This window comes from Theobroma cacao, chromosome 2 (assembly GCF_000208745.1).
Source record: "Theobroma cacao cultivar B97-61/B2 chromosome 2, Criollo_cocoa_genome_V2, whole genome shotgun sequence".
NCBI classification, from domain to species: Eukaryota; Viridiplantae; Streptophyta; class Magnoliopsida; order Malvales; family Malvaceae; genus Theobroma; species Theobroma cacao.
In genome coordinates, this window is record NC_030851.1 from 39,031,031 (window position 1) to 39,050,948 (window position 19,918).

Sequence of the window (19,918 nt, forward strand, 5' to 3'; positions counted from 1 at the left end):
TTCTTTTTATATCAACCAAAGCCCCACAGACAAAGAGGAAGGAAGAGAGGGAGAGAGAGAGAGAGAGAGAGAAACAGACACAAAGCACAAAAATTGCAGAGTCCCAAAACATGTTCAGGGAAAAATCTTAAATTTATACATCCTTTCTAGGAGGCTTCATACCATTTGGGTTGGTTTTTGTCAACAACTACAGTAGGACCCTTGGTTTTGTTTTATTACTTTATAGCAAAGCCTGACCTATATCTGCTATTAAAGCACCCAATATGTTGCTAATTTAGTAATTCATGGGCTTTTGACAGCATATCACCCCTTAATACCTTTGCCTAAATAGAGAAACAGAATATTTGATCATTTGATCAAGATGCAATTCATTTCTTATCTAAAAAAGTTGCAGGGCAGCTCATATGTACCACTGCACACTTCAGCTTGTAGATTCTTTCTGTCTAATGGGGATCAAGAAAAAGTAATGGTTAAAGCGTGTATATGCTTATTTTTGCTTCCAAACCTATATTTGTCTGATAAAAAACCACTTTCCAGGGGTGTTGGCATCGACGTACCCTCCCCGGCCCCCCGGCCACCCCCCCCCCCCCCACCCCATCTTTTCTTCCTTATTCCGTACCAAAGTTTGACACTAACGAGTGTGCGACAAAGTGTACTGTATACAAAAACTTTATGGAAAGACTCAATGGCAGAACCTTCATACCCAACGAAGTCAAATGTAATAAGTCGTTGGAACCAGGAATTTGAGACAGCAAAATAATCTTACTGGTTAGAAGCCTTTCGTTTTTCAAAGACAATACACGTGCATGTGTAGTAAATCTATGGAAGACCATTTGAAGAAATGGACAAGAGTGTACAAAGGGAGCCTGAATGTTTGACCACCAGAAGAAACTATAACAGCTGTGAGTTCAACTTAGTTCTCTACTGATCAGACAACTACTTTTTTATAACTTTTTTTAGATAAAAAAATATGTACATTTATCATTAAATCGAAATTCAGATATCATATGATAAATTATTGATGACAAACAAATCAGGATGTCTGCAAGAAAATGTAACCTTGAATAAAATATGCAATGCCATGTTCACTGTTCATAGAAAAACCTAGTCATAGTCCTTTTCTTTTTTTTTTGTTTTATTTTAGATTTGGGTATGATCAAAGATAATCAGAAATGAAGCTAATCCTTGGGTGTCAAACGTATGTCATAATCATAAACCGAATATAATTAGTAAGGTTAGTTAGATAGGCAAATAGGTTTGGCCCAGCCATGCCCAATGAGCATATGTTAGGCAATAAAAGCAGGCAACAGGTTTGGTGCAATGGAAGGACACCTACTTAACTATCCAAGAAAATTACCTCTGAACTTGAAATCGAAGGACAAGAAAGGGGTTTCCCTAGGCTTAGATTAGCCCAGGAGCAGACCCTAGCTAGCTTGATTTATAGCCTTCTGATTACTCCAATTACGAGCCTTTGACAAATCAGTTACCCAACACCCCGTAGATACGCTAACATGGCAGACTGTTTTAACTTATGAAACATTTTTTGTTGAAAAAAATCATAAGTCTGAGGGACTAAAGCATACAAAACCTTGATGTAAACTGATGTGAAACGTAACAATTTAAATGCATCCCCCTTCATCTAATTGCCTATGCATCTTTCTAGGGATTATGATAGATAAATGACACTGTTTTATGGTAGAAAACTGTCATCCGTGCCATCAACTTGCAATGACATTGAAAACCCTGTCCGGCATTTGGCCAGGTTGCACAAGAAATGAAAAAAAACTCAGTATCGAATCAAGAATGTTCAAGTCATGCGTCACATTGCATAGTGGATGGTCGTTTCAGGGTCATTTATGATTTTATACAGACTTGTAAGCATTGCTAAGACCAAAAAGAAGAAGATGAAAAGATTGCCCCCAGTGCTCAGCTTTGTCACAGTTGATTCCAAATTCGAATAAACCCACAAGTACACCAGGTATCATCAAGGGGCCAACCTCTCAGATCTTAGTGCCGTGCCTGCTCACTTCCAGTCAATTCTAGCATTTCCAGCTTGACTTCTAACATCATCTGCACTTGTGTTCTTACAGCCCCTACTTTGGGAAAAAGCAGGATCATGAAATACAAAATAACATGGCAGTGGAAATATTATCCTGCTTTGTTTAAGATTTAATTCTATAACATGAACGTTGCAGTTCGTTCTTGGAACTGAGTGAATTTAGCCTATGAGCTGATATTATGAACAGGAAAGTTGAGGCAATAGTAAGAAAGCAGTTACGAATAATGAACTCTCTTTATCTGATATAAGCTGATATTATGAACAAGGTGAAAACAAAGAAAGGAAATACTACAATGATACGAAAATTATAAGATATTGCTTACAGCTCAAATTTGCATGCACGAGATCAAAACTCTAAGCATGACACTCTAAACCTACTGCACAGTACAGGCCAAGCGAGGGAAAGGGAGATGATGTATATAACTTGCTAAGCAAAAATAATAAATTTGGTGATGTATAGAATAGAACTTTTCAGAATCTACAGCAAAGGAGGCCATGCCTCCAACCCTTATGCTTCCGGTAATGTCTCCGGTCAGCTTTTGCCATTCTTACTGGACTGCAATTCCATTCAGACTGCAATCTGCATAGAGGAAAAACCAAAATCAAAACAGCTGATCACTGGTTCTGAATTGGATAATATAAAAGGAGAAGTTAGGAGCAAAAGACAAATAGTTTGCCAGTAAATTACATTGGGAAGGCAAAGGAACGAGTGCTCGTTGTGCTGCTATCTGATCTAAGAGAGAGACTGCCAGAATATGCTACTGGCCCAGAGTAACTTATTAGACCTGTTACTAGCCCTGCAGCAGAGAAACTAGACTCTCCAATTCCTTGTTGAAGATTGTTTGAAATAGACTGATCAGCTGCAACTTCAAGCTTGGGTGTACTTCCAGTCCCAAGAGGTTCACTGTCCAGATTGTGGTGACACTCATCTTTGCTGCTTGTTGGTGCAGAAGAATCTAAGTTAAATGTTATGCTTCCAGTCTCCAGTTTGTTATCATAAGACACCTCATTGACAAGGCTGCTGCTGGTTGATTCCTCAGGAGTAGAGACCTGAGCAGGACTGATCAGTATAGCTTCCCCTTTCCCACTGTCTAATTCTTCAGTTGCAGAGACCAATGCAGGAACAGATACAATTGCCTCCTCATTGCTATCTTTGGATTCTTCAACTGCAGAAACCAAGGGGGGCATCACCATGACTTCCTTTTTGCTTGAGCTCTGCATTCAAACCAAAACACATCAAGTTACTTCCTAAGATGTGAATCCCTCTCTCTCCTGAACCCCTAATAGAAAACTATCATCACCAATCTGCATACTTGTCAGATGGTTATGGATTTCTAACTTAATTATTGCCCAACTGATGGAAAATAAAATTATTATAATTTTTCTTCTTGTTTTTACTTTTCGCATAAAAACACGGTGCCTTTAATGCTAAACTCAAACAAGAATGCAAAAATATAGAAGGTGATAAAATGTACTAATGCAAATTTCATTGCATACATAGATGAATCCATACTATTGTAACAAGAAATTTTGGTATACTACATTGAAATTTAGTAACTTTGACCAAGATAAGTATTACCTGAAAAGACTGTTGTTCAATTCCATCACTTTTGCAATCGGAAGACATGGCTTCAGAGTTCACTTTGCTCAGTTCTGACATTGAAAGTAACTCTCCAAGGGTAAACAACTCTTTAGAGACATCATCTGTGACCATTTTCATTGCATCACCCTTCACTACCCTAGTCAGCATCAAATCCTTAGAATCACATTGATTCGGAATTCCCTTGTTAGACTCATTTTTTTCTAGAGATAAAGAAACATCTTGCATACATGTATCAGTGTCAACTTTTTTATTAGAACCACATTCATTGTCAATATCCTTGCCAGATTGATTTTCTCCTGGAGACATGGAAACATCTTGCATGCACATATCTGTCTCCAATTTTTCTGTCATCAGTTGACTATCTTGTTCCTTTTCAGAAGGCAGAAAGTTGCAATCAATCTTCTCATCCATGCCAGTCTCAAACAAGAACTTGTCCTGTGTTGGAACTCCCTCATCAATACAGATGTCCTTGACAACATGATATGTACTCTCTTTATAACAAACTACCAATTCAGGCAGTTCACATTCCATAACACTTTTGTCTAAATAAAAAACTGAGTTCTGAAATGAATCCATATTCTTCAAAGAGGGAGAATTTGATGTCACAAAATCTCTGACCTCCTTTTCATTACCATTGGCAAAGTCATTTACACTAATAGAACAATCAAGTTTTAATGCTGGCCATCCACCTCTTGTATTATCTAGATATAGTGAGGGATCTGAATCCCCATCATTTCCCTTTATATCATGCATGACTCCATTCTGATTTTCCTTCACAACTCCTTCCGCATTCAATCCAGTGGAATCCAGAGGCTTGTCTTTGTTCTCAAAAGGTTTGGTGTCAGCTAAGAAGGAATAAGGCTTTGAGTCACTCTTGTGGCCTGTAGTTGAATGGCAAAGCACTTGTTCATTATCTGCAAGTACAAAAAAGTATTCTATAAACACCATAATCTTCACATATAAATGTAGCTGGCAGAATAACATTCACGAGACAATAACATCTGAAAGATGAAAATGTAAACCAACATGTTTGAAACCATTTAGTAGCCATGTTCAGCACCTTCAGGCTGTCAAATTATTTATAAAACAGTGCACTGATTTACCCATAAATTAAACATAAAATAAAGCCCCAACACAAAAGCAAAACTAAATTCCAGTAGATTAAGAAATTGGAAAGCAAAGTTACAACAAATGGCTGTTAATTCTAGGATAAGATTGCAAAGAAGACCTTCAATGGAGATGTCTGTAGGAGAGACAGAGATGAAGAGAAGGAAAATTGTAAACGGTGTTATTACCAAGTTTCATGTTTTACATTGGTTGGCTTCTTGATTACTAAGAGTGATATCTTCAACCATACACCATATGGCATTTGAGAGCTACTCTGCCCATGAAATGCAGGACAAGTTAGGTCACCAACCAACTAGAAATTATTGGAGTCTCCTAAAAAGAGAAAATAGGAACAGCTACCAAAAGACAGATTAAATATAAAGTTGCTCAAAAAGGATGGAATATGAAACTTTCTCTAAAGCAGAGCACCCATATAATCAGTTTGGATCTACCCTGTCAGAAACATTCTGCAGCTAAATTACTCAAGAAGGAATCATTATCCACCTCCATGATTGCTTTCAAACTTTTTGGCAAGCATAGAAAAACATGAAATCAAAAGATGAGTAGACGACAATTAATATGAACCGAGCAGCCTTAACCTAAAAGCTACTGATCTTCAAAGACTAAAACAGAAAACCAACAAAAAAGAATAAAATCCAAAACCAAAGCTCAAATAATACCAGTCCCAAAAGTAATATAAACCAGATCAGCAGAACCATGTAACCCAAGCTCATTTGTTAGCTTGGAAAACCAGCAATTATCCAATTATATACACCAAAAACAGAGCCCTAAAATTCCAAACCAGTCATTTTTACAAACTAAAAGAAAGAAAAAGAGAGAAAAAGCACAAATAATTATCCAATTATATACAACAAAAACAGTGTAAAAGTACAAACAGATTGCTCCATGATCAAAAACCTTTCGGTTCACCATGCGGAATCTTTTTTTGTTTAGTCAGTCCTCAATATACAAAAAGACAAGAGAGAAAAAAGTTTTCAACTTTTGGAAAAGCTTACATAAACTTTCAACCACTAAATTATAACCAAAAAGTTTAAAACTGATTTTAAAACCCTTCAATGAACCTTTCCGTTCTGTTCAACAATGCCACCATCTGTTCTGTTTTCTAGCTCTAACCAGATCTAACCCATTATTATAGTTATTAAAACAAAAAATATCCCAGATTGGTTTAACTCAAACTCATGAAAAAAAAATGTAGTAAAAACCAAAAGGAGAGAATATCAAAGATCTGAAGCAGATCCCAACAAATACAAAAACCCAAAAAGGAGAAACAATCATACAAAAAATATATATTAAAATGAATTATTGTAGTACCTTTTCTCTTTCTTTCTTTCAGTGATTCAAAACATGAACTGTCAACAATCTTCACTGCAAAAAGCCAAATGAAACAAGGTTACAAATGAAACAAAGGGGAATCTGAGAGAAAGGAAGAGCCTTTGGAAGGGAAAGGAAGCAGAGCAAACAATAAATTAACATTCTTTTTTTACCTGAATAGAAATTCCTATCAAAATTAAGAAGCTTTAAAAGAACAAAAGCTCAAAACCCAACTTTGAATGAAAGAGAGAAGGAAGCTCTGGGTGTTTTTTAAAAGGCTTAAAAGCAGAGAAAGGAGCAAGGAGAAAGAGTAGAAAGTGAAAAAACAGCGTTCATAAATGGAGATCAAAGTGCAGAGAGAGAGAGAGGCAGAAAATCTTAATTATTAAATAAATGAAATGAGTTGTAATTATCGAAAAATACGTAATAAAAAGGGTCAATACTCCACACCCATCTGTCATTAATTGCTGTAGCAAAGCAAACAAACGGCTCTTTCTCTTTCTCTTTCCTTTTTCTTTTTTCTTTTTCTTTTTTGGAGGGTTTTTGAGATACCCCCACCACAACCCCATATTTATTTGACTCAGTTTGAGCATTAATTATCCCCACCCCATTTTTAGAGCTATATTAACCACACTGATAACGCCACTTTACCTGTTCACTTTCCCAGAGGGAAAAAATAAAAAGAAAACCCCAAATTTTCCTTCCAACCAAACAGCATCAGCAGCAGCAACAACAACCAGAAAATCAGCCAAAACAAACTCTCTTTTCTTTTGACTTTGTCTCTCTTGTTCTATTTTCTGTTTGAAGCTGACAGAGATGTCGGAGAATCTGAGCACGCTCTTCTTGAGTCAAAACTGGAAACAGTTCAGTGTTCGTATGGTTATTCACCGGAGAATTATTAGTCGTAGAAGAACGGCAGAGAAACAATAAAGGGGAAGTCGAAGCTGTTGCTGAGAATCCAGTGAAGATGATGAAGAGGAGACGATGATTTCATGTACACGTGTTAGTTTGTTAGAGGAGATCTCGAGCTGTCTTTTTGTTTTTTTTTTGATAACTTTGTTTTAGGATCTCTTTCCTTTTGGGTCCCCACCTTGTCCAGTTTCACCCTCCCCACTTTTCTCGAGTCAAACTCTCTCTCTCTCTCTTTATAAATGATCCTCAACAACCGGCCTCATTCTGGAACCTCGGGATCCGCCGTTGGATTGTAAAAAGAAATTAATCTAAAGTTGCACCATTAAATTACTACGATCATCATTAAAAGCTTGATTTACGATTATTATCTTTTTCTTAGGTATAACTAACCAGTCATATAAAATATAGTCAATCTCAAACTTTAATGGTATATTTTATTTTGTATAGTAATTTTAAATAATATTTTTGTGATATTTTTTAAAAAAAATTTTACGATTAAACATAAAGTTGTGATGTTGATAATAATACACATTTTAATTAATAATAAAGCAAATATTAAATTACAACTTTTATCTTACAATTCATTATTGGAAAAAAATGGCATACGTAATAATATTTTATGGGATAGGAGGGATGGGTGGAATGTGGTGAAAAGAAGTGTGGTGCAGTGGATAGAAGCTCATCATTAAGACTTTCTTTTTTTTGGGATCGGCACCACACAATTAAGATGATCTCATAGGTTGGTTGGATTACACGTGTATCCAGGTCGGGGAATGGTAACGTGCGCCGAGAGCAAGGTAGAACCCTTCTCTTTTATTTTTTCGTCGGGACGTGGACTTGGGACCCGGAAAGGGGGGGGCTGATCCGATGAATATGATGTAAGACCGTTAAAAGGCAAAAATGGGATTTTGGGGATGACGAGGTACAATCAGGTACAGTTTCGATTACCGTACTATTTTGTATCTGTTACGTGTCACTAGGTCACTGGTCCACTAAAATTGCACATTTGATTTTTATTTGTTAGAATTTCCTAATAAAGATGGTAGATGAACAAAAATCTTATATATTTTGGAATTAATTAAATACTTTTTCTAACACCAATTTATATATAATAATTAAATTAAAGAAGTAAATCATATATTTGTAACATAATTGCATTCAATCAAAATTTTACATTTTTATTTTGAGTCAAACAAATTCTCATTATTAATTATTAATTAAAATACCACTGATTAGTTTATACTCATATTGTATTGACATAATATTAATGTGAATAGTAAAAATATCACGTGATCATATCATCATCCACATCATCATATGCATTTTCTTTTAATTTTTGTATCTCGTAAATAACGACTATAAAAAATTTCAAATTGTCCTATTATAATGTTTAGCTTTGGATTATGGAAGTAGGTTAGGGTAGGTAAGTATGAGGTTTGAGTTTAGGCTAACTTTCCTTTGGAGAGCTAGTTGTGTAGATAACTTGCTCTCATAACTACTTCATTCTTTATCCCAAAAAAGAATACAATCAAATAATGTCAACAAACCCAACATTTCCCTAGCCACCAAAAGGAAATTAAGAGAAAATGGTAGATGTAGATGGAATCCTACATTCCCTTTTCTTTTTCCATTACTATAATCAAGCTATATTCTCGTATCAACTTATTTTTTTGATATATGAAGACTTTGGGTTTTATAATCTATCTCGAAAAATTTGAATCAAAAGCTTCTAAATAGATTACGGAACTTTAATTTTAATTTTTTCGCTCAAACCCTTTAATTCATTATTTAAATTAAATTAGTTTGTCTTATCTTCTTGTATTTTTAAGACAAATGTTCCTCCTTATCCAAATATTATAAAAAAAAGAAACTCAAAATTCCAAAATATAGAGGATCAAGCATGCAGTAATGCCATGTTCCTCCTTTGATCGCCACCTTGGGTGATACACTAAAATATTCCACTCATTATTATACATTTGATCTCCATGTTTGAGTCCCTAGCAAGGACAAAAAGGAAGGTTTCTTGCATGGGGATCCTAAGTGAAATCTCTCCTGCTTGGACGGTTAATTAAATTCTATAATAATATGAACCCTAATTAATTTCAGCTTCACATGCACCAATTCTTTATTATACAATATTTTACCATACCCACTGGGGGCAAGTTCAAGGTCCCCAAGTGTTTTCTGTTTATTCTATATGTCCATCCATCATTTTATACCACGCAAATATGTTTTTAATACTACCCCATATAGTCAAATTCAATCCAAGCCACATGTTTAAATTTATTAATACGATAAAATTATAATATATATAATTTTCATTCGAGCTTAATTTAAGTGATTTGAATGATACAGTCTCGATAAGTACGAGACAATTGTAATTTTCTCCGTAAAGAAGAAGAAAAGATTCACCAGTTTCTTTGTTCACCCTTAATATACATTTGCAGAAATTAAGGATTTTTGTACTTAACTAAGCAATTTTTTAATGCAAAGAATCCCTTTCGGTTTTGTTGTCATGGCTTTCATATGTTTTTTCCTCTTCGTTTTGAGCAATTTCCATGACTCCATGGACGTAGCCTTCACTTGGCTATCTAACCATGACCTAGACAATTATTTTTCTTATTGTATTAATTAATTTAAATTCAATTGAATAAATTTTCCATAAAAATACTTTCCTTTTTTTTTTTTGTCAACATTTTTGGTTCTTTCAAGAGGGATGCTTCAAAATGTGCAAAAAAGGGGAATAAATTTACAACATTAATGAGGCTTGAAATGGATATAAATAATATGAAAGCAATTGATGCATGTCTACCAATATGGTAAGCAATTTAATTCATTAATTCCCTTTTGTTTACCATAGTGACATTAAAATGAAATAAAGCTCCCCCAAAGCCCAGAATCATTCAAGTGAAAACAATAATACCCCTTCAAGCAAGAAGCCAAGCAAGCTCTTATCCAAAACGACAAAACCAGGCATGAATTGGACAAGCGAGGCCTTGCAGGGGTGGGGGGGACAGAACCTGCTGAGTTCTGTTTATCTTATTTGTTGGTCTCGATTCAATTTCAACAACATAAATTTGACAAATGGACAAAATCCCCATTTCTGAAGGGGACTTGGTCGGCCAATTCCTATGGTTTTTTTTTTTTTTGTCAAAGTGTACCAACTCATAGATATGAATTTTGCTTAACCCCCTTCTCCTTTCAAAATTCTTTTCTCTTGTTGGGCTATGTCGTTTTTTTTTTTTTTGGATTCTACTGAGGAAGATAAAGCCAGATGTTGTTGTCACCTGACTAAAGACAACTCCATGTCTGCTCTCAAGGTCATATGTTCATTTGGTTTAAATGTTCATGTCCATACCTCGTTGCTTGATCCAACGGTTGTAATGAAGTCAATGATGGGAAGAGTGGTAGGTTGGTAGCCCTAGGATTGGGTTCCTGGCTGCCCAAGGAATGCTGGCAAATTGGGCAAGTTTCATATTGGCCATGTCAGTATTGGCTGGAAGCATGCCTGCTTTAAGCCACTGCTTTGTTAGTCAAAAAATAGATATAATAATAATAATAATAAAAAATACTAGTAAGAAGGATTTATATTTCATGATGATACATATCTAAAATAATATATTGAGAATTGGGAATTAATTAATCAAGTAAACTTATAAGCCTAAGTAACCACCTGACAGCTTGAATGAAAAGAGATGAATTGAAAGCAATGGGAGCCACTGAGAACATGCAAAAGCTATGGTAATGAATAGGAAAATGCTGATTTTCTCTCGCTTGCAAATCCCCTAGGCTGCCAATTGGGCTGAGGGGCAAGAATCTAGTCAGATATTTAACAGTTGTTTGGAGATTTGGACTGACTTATCTTTAGGCTTAGGAAGACTTTTCCAAAAGCATGGAGTCCCATGGATGATGCCAAGTTGAGATACTATTAAATTTTGAAGGAAACCATGGCTCTCTTCACATCATATGGGTTTATTATGAGACTTGTGACATCCGAATATTTGATTCAACAATGAATCACATATTTTAGTTTGTATATCAAGCTTCTAAATATTTGACACAACAATAAGTGCGTGTATTTTAATTTTTATATAATGAGGCATGAATATTGAAATAAATGAGAGAACTTTAAACCTGAACACTGCACATCCTATCAAGTTAGTCTTTTAAAGAGAGGATAATGATTTTGTGATAAAGTGATATCAAAACAGATTCAACCTAGATCTAACCCACACCAAGCACTTCCAACAGAGAGTCAAGCAGAGCCAACTCACAGTGACGAAGACGTCGTCGGATTGGGTGAGAGAAAATGTCATGAGTGCCTCATGGTATAGAGGAAATCAAGTTCTAATACAAAAGCTCTGTCCAATATGGTCTACATATTCTGCTCTTGACAGTTCCTAGAGATAGCTGGCATCAACGAAAACATGCAATCTAGAAAGCACCCCATATTAAAAATCACCATAAGCTTAATGCTAACAAATAATGCCATAGGAATTCATGATAAAAGATTTGTTATTTCATTTAACCGCAAAAATGCAGCAAGGAATAAATACAAAACTTCGTAATTACTTAAACGATATCATTCAACTAGCCGTAACCACGACGGACAAAGTAAAACAAGGCATTAAAAACAAATACAAAGCATGAAGCATTTATATATCAGCAGAGCCTTTTTGATCATCCTCGCACAGGCTGCTCTTTTGTCATTCGTCCTTTACTGCAGTGGATCCCTTGCTTCCGACCAAAATTGTTTAGATGCTGCTGAATAACTATAGTATATATATATTCTATAGAAATCAATTCTTCTGCATCGACGAAAATCCCTAGCACAGTTATTGCTAGGGAAAAGTAGTCCATCCAGAAACCAATATCAATCAAATGAAGTCGTTTGGCTTGCCAATTTTAATGTTCTGCTCACCTAAAAATGCAGTAATTGCATTTTTCTGCCAGCTCTTCAAACTCCTGAAATCAGGAATAAGCATCAAGGGGTGTTGTGCTACAGTATCTAAGATGTTCTCAAGCAGCAGAGTTTCAATACAGAAATAATTCATGACCAAAAAAAATAAAAGTAGCAGATAATAACTGAAAAACATTTAGTCTCTACTCCTGATTTTCGACCTCTTAGATTCTTTAATCCCTCATTAACTTGCACCAGCTGTCCATACAAACAAAGGTGCAGAGAGGACAAGGGAATGGATTCAACAATCATTTAGCCCACCATCCCAAACAGCCACTGAACACTATTCCAAGTGACCGCAGAAAATCCAGGAGTCAACGTTATAATACATTTAGTTTGTTAAATTAAATAACCAAATAAAAGAGTAGACCCTGTTTTGTAATTTTATACTTTCACAATCCATTCTGAAATGGAGCACTGGGTTTCAGAAACAATTTAGAACCAAGAAGGTTTATTTCGTATCTCTACTAGAGAAGTTCTCTATGACTTGCATCTAAAATATCTACCAAAAACCCTTCGACAATCCACTTGAACCAATCCCAAGTGGCATCACTTAGTTATCCAGAGGCTGAAATTGTAACTTTAAGATATTATTCATAACTTTGACATGATCTGTAGAAACAAAGGCATAATTGCTTTTAGACCTTCTCTCCTTCCAACTCCACCCTCAACCTCTTTCTCTTTTTCTTGCAATAGTTCCTCTAAGTGTGAGCAGAAAAGTGTTTATTTTATTTGATAAAAAAAGTGTGTTCATCTCAATCGCTATAAGCAACCACCAAAAGGAACTCAAAAGTGGCTTGGTGAGCAGGATCTAAGGTCCTTTCTCAGGAAAAGAAGAAATGGGACACAGGGAAAGGCAGATGGGGAAAGCGACCCAAAGACTCCTTTTTATTACTTTATACACCTTTTTTATCTTCTGATCTGCTAATGTTCCCAGCCCAAACTTTAATGCTCACTAACACCAAGTCAGTATCTCTTGCACAAAATAATCCAGCTAGGCTCTTAGATGTTAAGCAGACTCTCTCTCCAGCTAAAACCTACATAGCTGCATAACTCCTGGAGACCCTCAGTCCTTAATCGCTTCTAAACAGTAGCCAAATACTTGAACATGTTTCTAGATTAATAACACAACATATAAACAAAAACATAAGAACCATGAGGTCATGTAAAATATTTATCAGTTAACATACTTGTGATCAAGATGTGCCATAACTTCCCCACCAGGGAAAGCTGATTTCGTAGCCTCAAATGCAACTTTAATTGATTCTCTCCACGTTCCACCAATACCTTCCGTATTTCCATTTACTTTGGACTGACTTGGATCTTCCATTGGCAAGGAATATCCAGAAAGCAGGTGGCCCACCCAAACACTACCTTTTCTGCAGTTAGTAGTTTACACACAAATAAAGGCTATTAATAGTGAACAAAACCTCTTTCAATAGCTGGCCCTTTCATTTTCCAGGAAAAAAAGTGAACAAAAAACTTAAAGAGGCATTTGATAAGTTTAGCATAACAGGAAAAATGTGGTAGCAAGAAGAATTTCAAGAACGAGTAGCATATAAACAAAGAAAAGTTATCCATAACAATAACTTACATGACTACATCCATGTGCCGAGGAGCATAATGTCCACCACCAATTCCAAGAAGCACTTTGTTGTTGTCATTCTCCCTTGAATATCATAAAGTTATAAACAGTGGGTTATGTTAATAATGCAAAGGCATATTGTCATGAATAATAAACTCCTTGTTACCACAAATTAAACCAAAAAAGGGATGTCAGAAAATAAGGCAAAAATAACTGCTTGTCTACCAATAATATTATCAGGATAGGATGCCTTCAAGCATAACTGAGTTTAAGAAAAAAAAATAGTAGTTGAGCACGAAGCCTGCATTATTATTGCTTAAGAAAAGCCTACATATTTCAGTTATTTGGCCAGTACCTGCCCCACTTTCCAACTTCATCACCACCTCCAAGCCCAAGTCCTTTCCAAACTAACTTCAAAGCACAAACAAAAAAATGTTAGGGAACAAAGCCTATCACTTCTAATGAACTATCTATTTTACTTACTACCAAAATTCAATGTATTATATTGAAAGTATAAAAAAAGTTATTCATGATCAACCATCAAAGTTTATTGTCTTATCTACGTAAGTTGGGAGGGTTAAAACTAATATCGGACATGAATAAATTCACCAAAATGTCTTATAAAATTCCAAGGAAAAAAAAACCCAAAGGCATGATAATAATTGGGGCATGCTAACGACTAATTCTTGGTATAGGAAAGACTATTAATATCTACTCAACTAGAGCAATGACTTGAGCAGCATCTTGCCTCTTCCAGTACTCATCTGTACTGCCTACATCAACCAAAAAGAAAACATATTAAACACAGAGAAAAAGGAAAGCAATTACATTCTAAACACCCATTGTAGAAATTCATCTGACAGGAGCTTTATTTTTTGCAGTACAGGGAGGTTATCAGCATGAAGCAGACAAGAAATTATGAGCCACATATAACACAACTTAAATGACTCTTCCAGCCGAAATTGACTAAACATTGAAACATAAACTGGATTTTCTTGTTTCTTCCTTTTGGGTAGCAATCTATTGCAAAGCAAAAAAGTAACATGATGAAGGGTAGCACACTCGATGAGTGACGAAGCTAAAAAATGAAATGCATGTTTTGTAAAATCAATTGTGGACAAAGTTCTTCTCAATGAAGTAGCACATAAAGAAAATGTCAAACAAAATCCATGTCTATATATCAATTTTACCTCTCAGTCAGTCTGCATGCATGTATGTATACCTATACTAACTACGTTTCATCATAAAACAACAATCCCATCCTAACTGGCAAAGATTCACCATGTATAGCACTTTAAAAAAAATCTGAATTGCTAATTGCATAAGAAAATTATCCTAACTTCATAAAACGAAATCCAGCATTCATCCCATCCCATGTCAACAAAGAGAGCCGCTTTTCCATTTATTCATTCATTTCTATGTTTGTCTCTTCAAATTTCTCCATAATTTTCTTCAAGAAATAATTTGGATGCAAATTGTAGGACAGCTAAGGTCATATCGAAGTAAACGAAGCTCTAATGTTTCTCCTTTTATTTCAAAACCAAAAAAAAAAAAAAATGAAGCTCTAAACTAGTGACCAAAAAAGAAAATACCGCATTACCAATCTCAAGGAACATAGTTGGTTTGGTTGTTATAGGTCCATGATGGGTACCCTCCAAAGTTATCTATAACCAAATTAAACAATAATAAGAAGCAAAAATAGGTAACTTAACAACATAGTAAGCAATAATCAATAAATTAAATTGACCTCAAATTCAGGAACCAAATTATGAGACTGAGCAATTATCTTCAAAAGCCTAAGCCATGGCCCTATCCTAGGGTCAGGCGGCGCCGCCCAACCGGGCCTCCCACCCTGTGGCGGAACATCCCCTTCACGCAAATGAGGCACCCCTACATTTCACCCACACAAAAAAGTAGTAAGCTTTTGATCTCAAGAATAAAAAAAATAAAGAAACTTTAAACAAACAAAAAAAAATACCGATCGGGTGAACAGTGAGAGCAGGGCGGTTGGAAACGGCGGTGTGTTTGCTGAAGAAAATAACCTCGTCGACGGCCTCACCGGTGGCTTCTTCCCAACGGCGATCCAAATCATCCTCTTCGACTATGCTTTTGTTGTGTTGAAGCAGTCGAACGTTTCGATTAGTAAAGCTTATGATGTCCTGACAGATATAAACGAACAAAGTCACCGTCGTATCTGGTCAAGATTGAGAATAAATTTTTCATTGATCACGTGATCAAGATAGTGTTATCAATTAATTTGATTATATTAACAGCTACCCGGAACAAAGAGGGACCGGGGAGCCAACCGGGCATGGCCAAGAGGGCGGTGGCTGGGTTGATCGAGGCGGGGTCGGTGGTTGTGGCTACTATCACGGTCACCATGTTTCTTTTTCCTTCGTAATTTTTAGCGTCAGATTTGTGGAATTTAAAGAGGTCAGGTTCAGAACCAGAAGCAGCTGCAGCTTCGCCCACCGGTTGTGGAAGCCAACGGTTTTTGACGAGACGGAGGTTTCGTGCCTGTACGCCCCGAACTCAGCCAGTATTGGAGGCAAGTGAGTTTCGAAACGACAACCCTTTTTAGCATTCTTCTTTTACCCGCACGGCACCGTTTCCTTTATTTCAAAGAAAATAAAACTAAATATTTTCGGGGGGATATTATGGTATTTAAAATGTTATAATTTAAATTGAAAATGAAAATCTTGAAAATAATAAGATTATAATTAATAAAATTAAAATATGATGTCTCAATCCATATTTATTTAAAATCATAGATACTCGAAAGAATAAATATAATACTGCATCATACTAATGCTTTATTCATTTTCTTAACCATATGATATTTTATATATTGAGTGTTATAATATATTATATAAACACTGAAATAAGATATTTTTAAACATTTTAATTTATTAAAATATATAAATAATAAATTTAATTTGCAAAATAAATAAAATAGAAAATGAAAATTGTGGGAAAAAGGGGGCGCAGACATAGGTATAGGTGGCAACGAGAACAGATGTTGAATTCCTCGGCAGCATTATTCCGCAGGATATCTGTGTCGTGGCTGATGGCTCCCAAGTTCAAACCCCGCCGCCTCCCTCCTGGTAATCACTCAAACCCTGAACCCTTTTTCTGTTTGTTTGTTTATCATTGCTGGCTAATTCTTTCTTGACCCTCCGACATCGAACAGCTGCTGATCCCGCTTTGCCGTTGCAGAGGTCAACGAAACTAGCAAGGACAATGAGCACCCATTCCTCCATCAAGGACGCCTTTTCTACCTACGCGGATTACCTCAATGCCCTTGTGAGTTTCCTTTCTTTTCTCTTTCTCTTTTCACCACTTTTCATCTTCATTTCGCATTCCCTAACTTGGGTCTCTTGACTACCCTGAAAATATGTAGATAGAAATTTAGAGTTTTTGGAAAATTTAGGGTCGTGAGCTAGAACTTAGAGATTATTTATACCAAGAGAAGCAGCTGACCTTGAAAACCTTAAAACACCAACTTTAAAAGCTTAAAGCCCTCATTTCCATGGGGACAAAGTTGGAGGAAATGGTTGTTATAGGAAATAATGGATAAGTACTTTGATTATGGATTTAAAATCGTTTCTAGGCCTCTTTGTTCTGGCAGTGAAGCTTCGGGGTCGAGATATTTGAGCAAGTGAATTAGAGTTGAGTTTGTTGGGAAGTTGGATACATGCAATGTGGATATGTTCTCCAAAGAGCTCAAATTTCTAACGCTTAGTATAAGCTGTAAAGTTCCCTTGCATCATGTGGTTTTCTACATGAATTTGTTTCATTGCTGAAGATGCTTTTGTGCAATGACTAATCAAACCTCAATCATGTTTGTAGAATGAAAAACGGGAAAGGGTGGTAAAAGCCAGTCGTGATGTGACTATGAATAGTAAAAAAGTCATATTTCAGGTGCACAGGTAATATTGAAATTTATTTGGTTACCCTCATTTATCTTTTGGCTAAGATTTTAATGCTATAATAATATTTTCTCTTGCAAGCTGCCTATTTGTATGGTTCAGAATGCAATTAGTCAATTGAAATTCATTGTTCCACTTGCTGTTATTTAATATCTATTTTCCCTGTCATTATGAGTTTGCTTCTTCACAAGAAATGAACTGTTTTTTATTTGGTACATATTGATATGTACTTTGCATTGGTTATACTTCTGAACTACAATATGCTTTATGACAGAATTAGTAAAAACAACAGAGAGGAAGTTTTGGAAAAGGCAGATAAGGATCTGGCAGCTGTGAGAGATCTGCATATATTCCGACTGGTGAAAGAGTTGCAAGGGACTGATTTTTGGAAGCTACGGCGAGCATACTCTCCCGGGGTGGCATCTTTTTCTCCTTATACTTTAATGTTGAACAGAAACTAGTGAGTTGACTTATTATGCTTGTGTCTTTGCAGGTACAAGAGTATGTTGAAGCTGCAACATTCTTCAAATTCTGCCAAACCGGAAATCTTTTGAATCTTGATGAGATAAATGCTAGTTTATTACCACTTAGTGATCCATCTCTTGAGCCTTTGCAAATTAATCTCCTTGACTATCTCTTAGGGGTAGCTGCCTGAATTTATGCTATTTTACTTATCGTATCTGCATTACGAAGGCACAGGCTGATGAAAACAATTGAGGCAAATATGGTCATATATCACTGTATCTTCTGTTAAAGTAGTGCCTACTTAATTCCAGCTTCTAAATTACTGGACTAGATATTCCGAAGGTTACATGCATACTCACAAAAGTGTGACACATCCAACCAAACAGACATAGATGTGCATGTATGATGGAAGGGCTGTTTGTTTACTCTTCTTTTACAGCTTGCAGATTTGACAGGAGAGCTGATGCGGTTAGCAATTGGTCGAATATCTGATGGTGAAGTTGAATTTGCTGAGAGGATATGCCGGTTTGTTCGTGATATTTACAGGGAATTGACTCTTGTCGTCCCACTTATGGATGATAGTTCTGATATGGAGACAAAGATGGTTACAATGCTCCAAAGTGTAGTGAAAATAGAGAATGGTAATTTGATGTTGGTTTTCTTGCCCAAAATCATCATGTATTGTATCATAAAAGATTTCTTTATTAGACTAATGAATAATTTACACAGTTATACTCTATTTTATGCCAGGAATTACATGTGTTTCTTGTTTTTATGTGTATGTTTAATTTCTAAAGATCTTAAAAGAGTTGAAAACTCCTCCATCCAGAACTTGTATGCACATGATAATTTTTGTGTTCTTTTGCTGGATCCCTTATTTGAGTTGTTACTGCAGCGTGCTTTAGTGTCCGTGTGAGAGGATCAGAGTACATTCCGCTTCTAGGAACCGGCGATCCAAGTTCCTTCTTATTGGGGGTGTCTGAAGTGGAATTATGAAAGTAACTTCTGCTTCTCTTAGCCTCTTCTTCCTGCTCTTTGTTTTTCCCAACATGTGGCATACTGTTAATCTCATGAATTCCCTTCACTACAGTTCTTGGCTGGAGGATAAGTTTCTTGCTCTAGATGCAAAGACTATGGAGCACTTCAGGAACTGTTTCTATCAGGCCAAAGATCTTTAAGGCTGATGCTTTGCCGTACACTGCACTCTGTTAAATCTGCATATAATTACCTTGCAGCCTAGGCTCTGCTAATGCTTCCTGGGGAAAGAATTCATAAACGGTCTGTTCGGCAGCATCGATATGACATCACCATCTTCAATCTGCTAATTTTAGTTGGTGGGAAGTCCATAATGTAGCTTAGTCTTGACACAAGGACCAATTAGGATTTTGATACATTTGATATTAAATCAAGACTTTTCAATGTATGGATTACATTTCATCTTCCTCTAATCAATATTTTTCTATCTTTGCTTTGATTAATTAATTCTCTGTCTCTACCCTTTTTTTTCCTTTTGTTTCCAATCCTAATTGTCGTGAAATGAAGGAAAGCTTCTATAGGGCAATGAGAGCGTTGAATTCCAAGGAGCAAGCTTGTTTAGGATTTTGCTAATAAGTTTCCTAATAAGGTCCTTTGCTAAGGTTTAGTATTCAAAGAATATATAGCATATATTTATTTAATATTATTAAAAATTCTCGTATTAATTGTCAATCACAGAATATGAGGTGAGAATATTGTCATAAATATCAAACCCGATGATTAGATGATAATCATAAGATAAATATAATTTGAGTTTATTTTTGTTATTCTAATCAATATTCGAGATCATTTTACCACAGCCCTTATTGATAATGATATGACTTAGCTTAACATCAAAAGATGCGTCCATGGCTAATTGTGTGACAGCTTCATCTGCCGCAATCATGCCAAGGCACTGTTCAGATTGCTTGATAGATTTCAACATGACGTC

General features: G+C 35.8%; 3 protein-coding genes across 7 annotated transcripts; 1 reads left to right on the top strand and 2 right to left on the bottom strand.

The window, feature by feature from the left end:
- LOC18610175 lies at nucleotides 2,279-7,330 on the bottom strand. 5 transcript variants are annotated; one of them, XM_007045690.2, is made up of 5 exons: nucleotides 6,753-7,330; nucleotides 6,102-6,155; nucleotides 3,639-4,576; nucleotides 2,748-3,274; nucleotides 2,279-2,639 (listed from the first exon to the last, which is right to left on the bottom strand). In XM_007045690.2, the coding sequence occupies exons 3-5, from the start codon at nucleotides 4,413-4,415 to the stop codon at nucleotides 2,531-2,533; spliced, it is 1,413 nt and encodes a 470-aa protein (XP_007045752.2). In that variant the 5' UTR covers nucleotides 4,416-4,576; nucleotides 6,102-6,155; nucleotides 6,753-7,330; the 3' UTR covers nucleotides 2,279-2,530. The 5 variants fall into 5 exon arrangements, with proteins under 5 accessions (XP_007045752.2, XP_007045751.2, XP_007045750.2 ...); XM_007045689.2 differs by lacking the exon at nucleotides 6,753-7,330 and adding an exon at nucleotides 6,552-6,628; XM_007045688.2 differs by lacking the exon at nucleotides 6,753-7,330 and adding an exon at nucleotides 6,275-6,501.
- LOC18610176 (D-aminoacyl-tRNA deacylase) lies at nucleotides 11,511-16,143 on the bottom strand. Its single transcript, XM_007045694.2, has 9 exons — nucleotides 15,836-16,143; nucleotides 15,537-15,717; nucleotides 15,306-15,448; nucleotides 15,159-15,222; nucleotides 14,279-14,331; nucleotides 13,914-13,969; nucleotides 13,568-13,642; nucleotides 13,164-13,352; nucleotides 11,511-11,978 (listed from the first exon to the last, which is right to left on the bottom strand). Exons 1-9 carry the CDS (start codon nucleotides 15,938-15,940, stop codon nucleotides 11,891-11,893), a joined length of 954 nt encoding a protein of 317 aa, XP_007045756.2. The 5' UTR covers nucleotides 15,941-16,143; the 3' UTR covers nucleotides 11,511-11,890.
- LOC18610177 (translin-associated protein X) lies at nucleotides 16,526-19,434 on the top strand. The gene is made up of 8 exons (XM_007045696.2): nucleotides 16,526-16,662; nucleotides 16,749-16,861; nucleotides 17,408-17,487; nucleotides 17,762-17,903; nucleotides 17,981-18,130; nucleotides 18,392-18,593; nucleotides 18,848-18,950; nucleotides 19,043-19,434. The coding sequence occupies exons 1-7, from the start codon at nucleotides 16,575-16,577 to the stop codon at nucleotides 18,946-18,948; spliced, it is 876 nt and encodes a 291-aa protein (XP_007045758.2). The 5' UTR covers nucleotides 16,526-16,574; the 3' UTR covers nucleotides 18,949-18,950; nucleotides 19,043-19,434.

Excerpts from the sequence above, each read along its gene's own strand:
- LOC18610175 (XM_007045689.2), bottom strand. Across the intron at positions 4,577-6,101 it reads GAAAGAAAGAAAGAGAAAAG|ATAATGAACAAGTGCTTTGC; the intron begins GTACTACAATAA and ends TTGTACTTGCAG. Across the intron at positions 2,640-2,747 it reads CGTTCCTTTGCCTTCCCAAT|ATTGCAGTCTGAATGGAATT; the intron begins GTAATTTACTGG and ends TCCTCTATGCAG.
- LOC18610176 (XM_007045694.2), bottom strand. The coding sequence starts at position 15,940 with ATGGTGACCGTGATAGTAGCCACAACCACCGACCCCGCCTCGATCAAC. Across the intron at positions 15,223-15,305 it reads ATTTGGTTCCTGAATTTGAG|ATAACTTTGGAGGGTACCCA; the intron begins GTCAATTTAATT and ends ATTTGGTTATAG. Across the intron at positions 13,353-13,567 it reads CGGCACATGGATGTAGTCAT|AAAAGGTAGTGTTTGGGTGG; the intron begins GTAAGTTATTGT and ends TACTAACTGCAG.
- LOC18610177 (XM_007045696.2), top strand. The coding sequence starts at position 16,575 with ATGTTGAATTCCTCGGCAGCATTATTCCGCAGGATATCTGTGTCGTGG. Across the intron at positions 17,904-17,980 it reads GGCGAGCATACTCTCCCGGG|GTACAAGAGTATGTTGAAGC; the intron begins GTGGCATCTTTT and ends GTGTCTTTGCAG. Across the intron at positions 18,594-18,847 it reads TGTAGTGAAAATAGAGAATG|CGTGCTTTAGTGTCCGTGTG; the intron begins GTAATTTGATGT and ends TTGTTACTGCAG.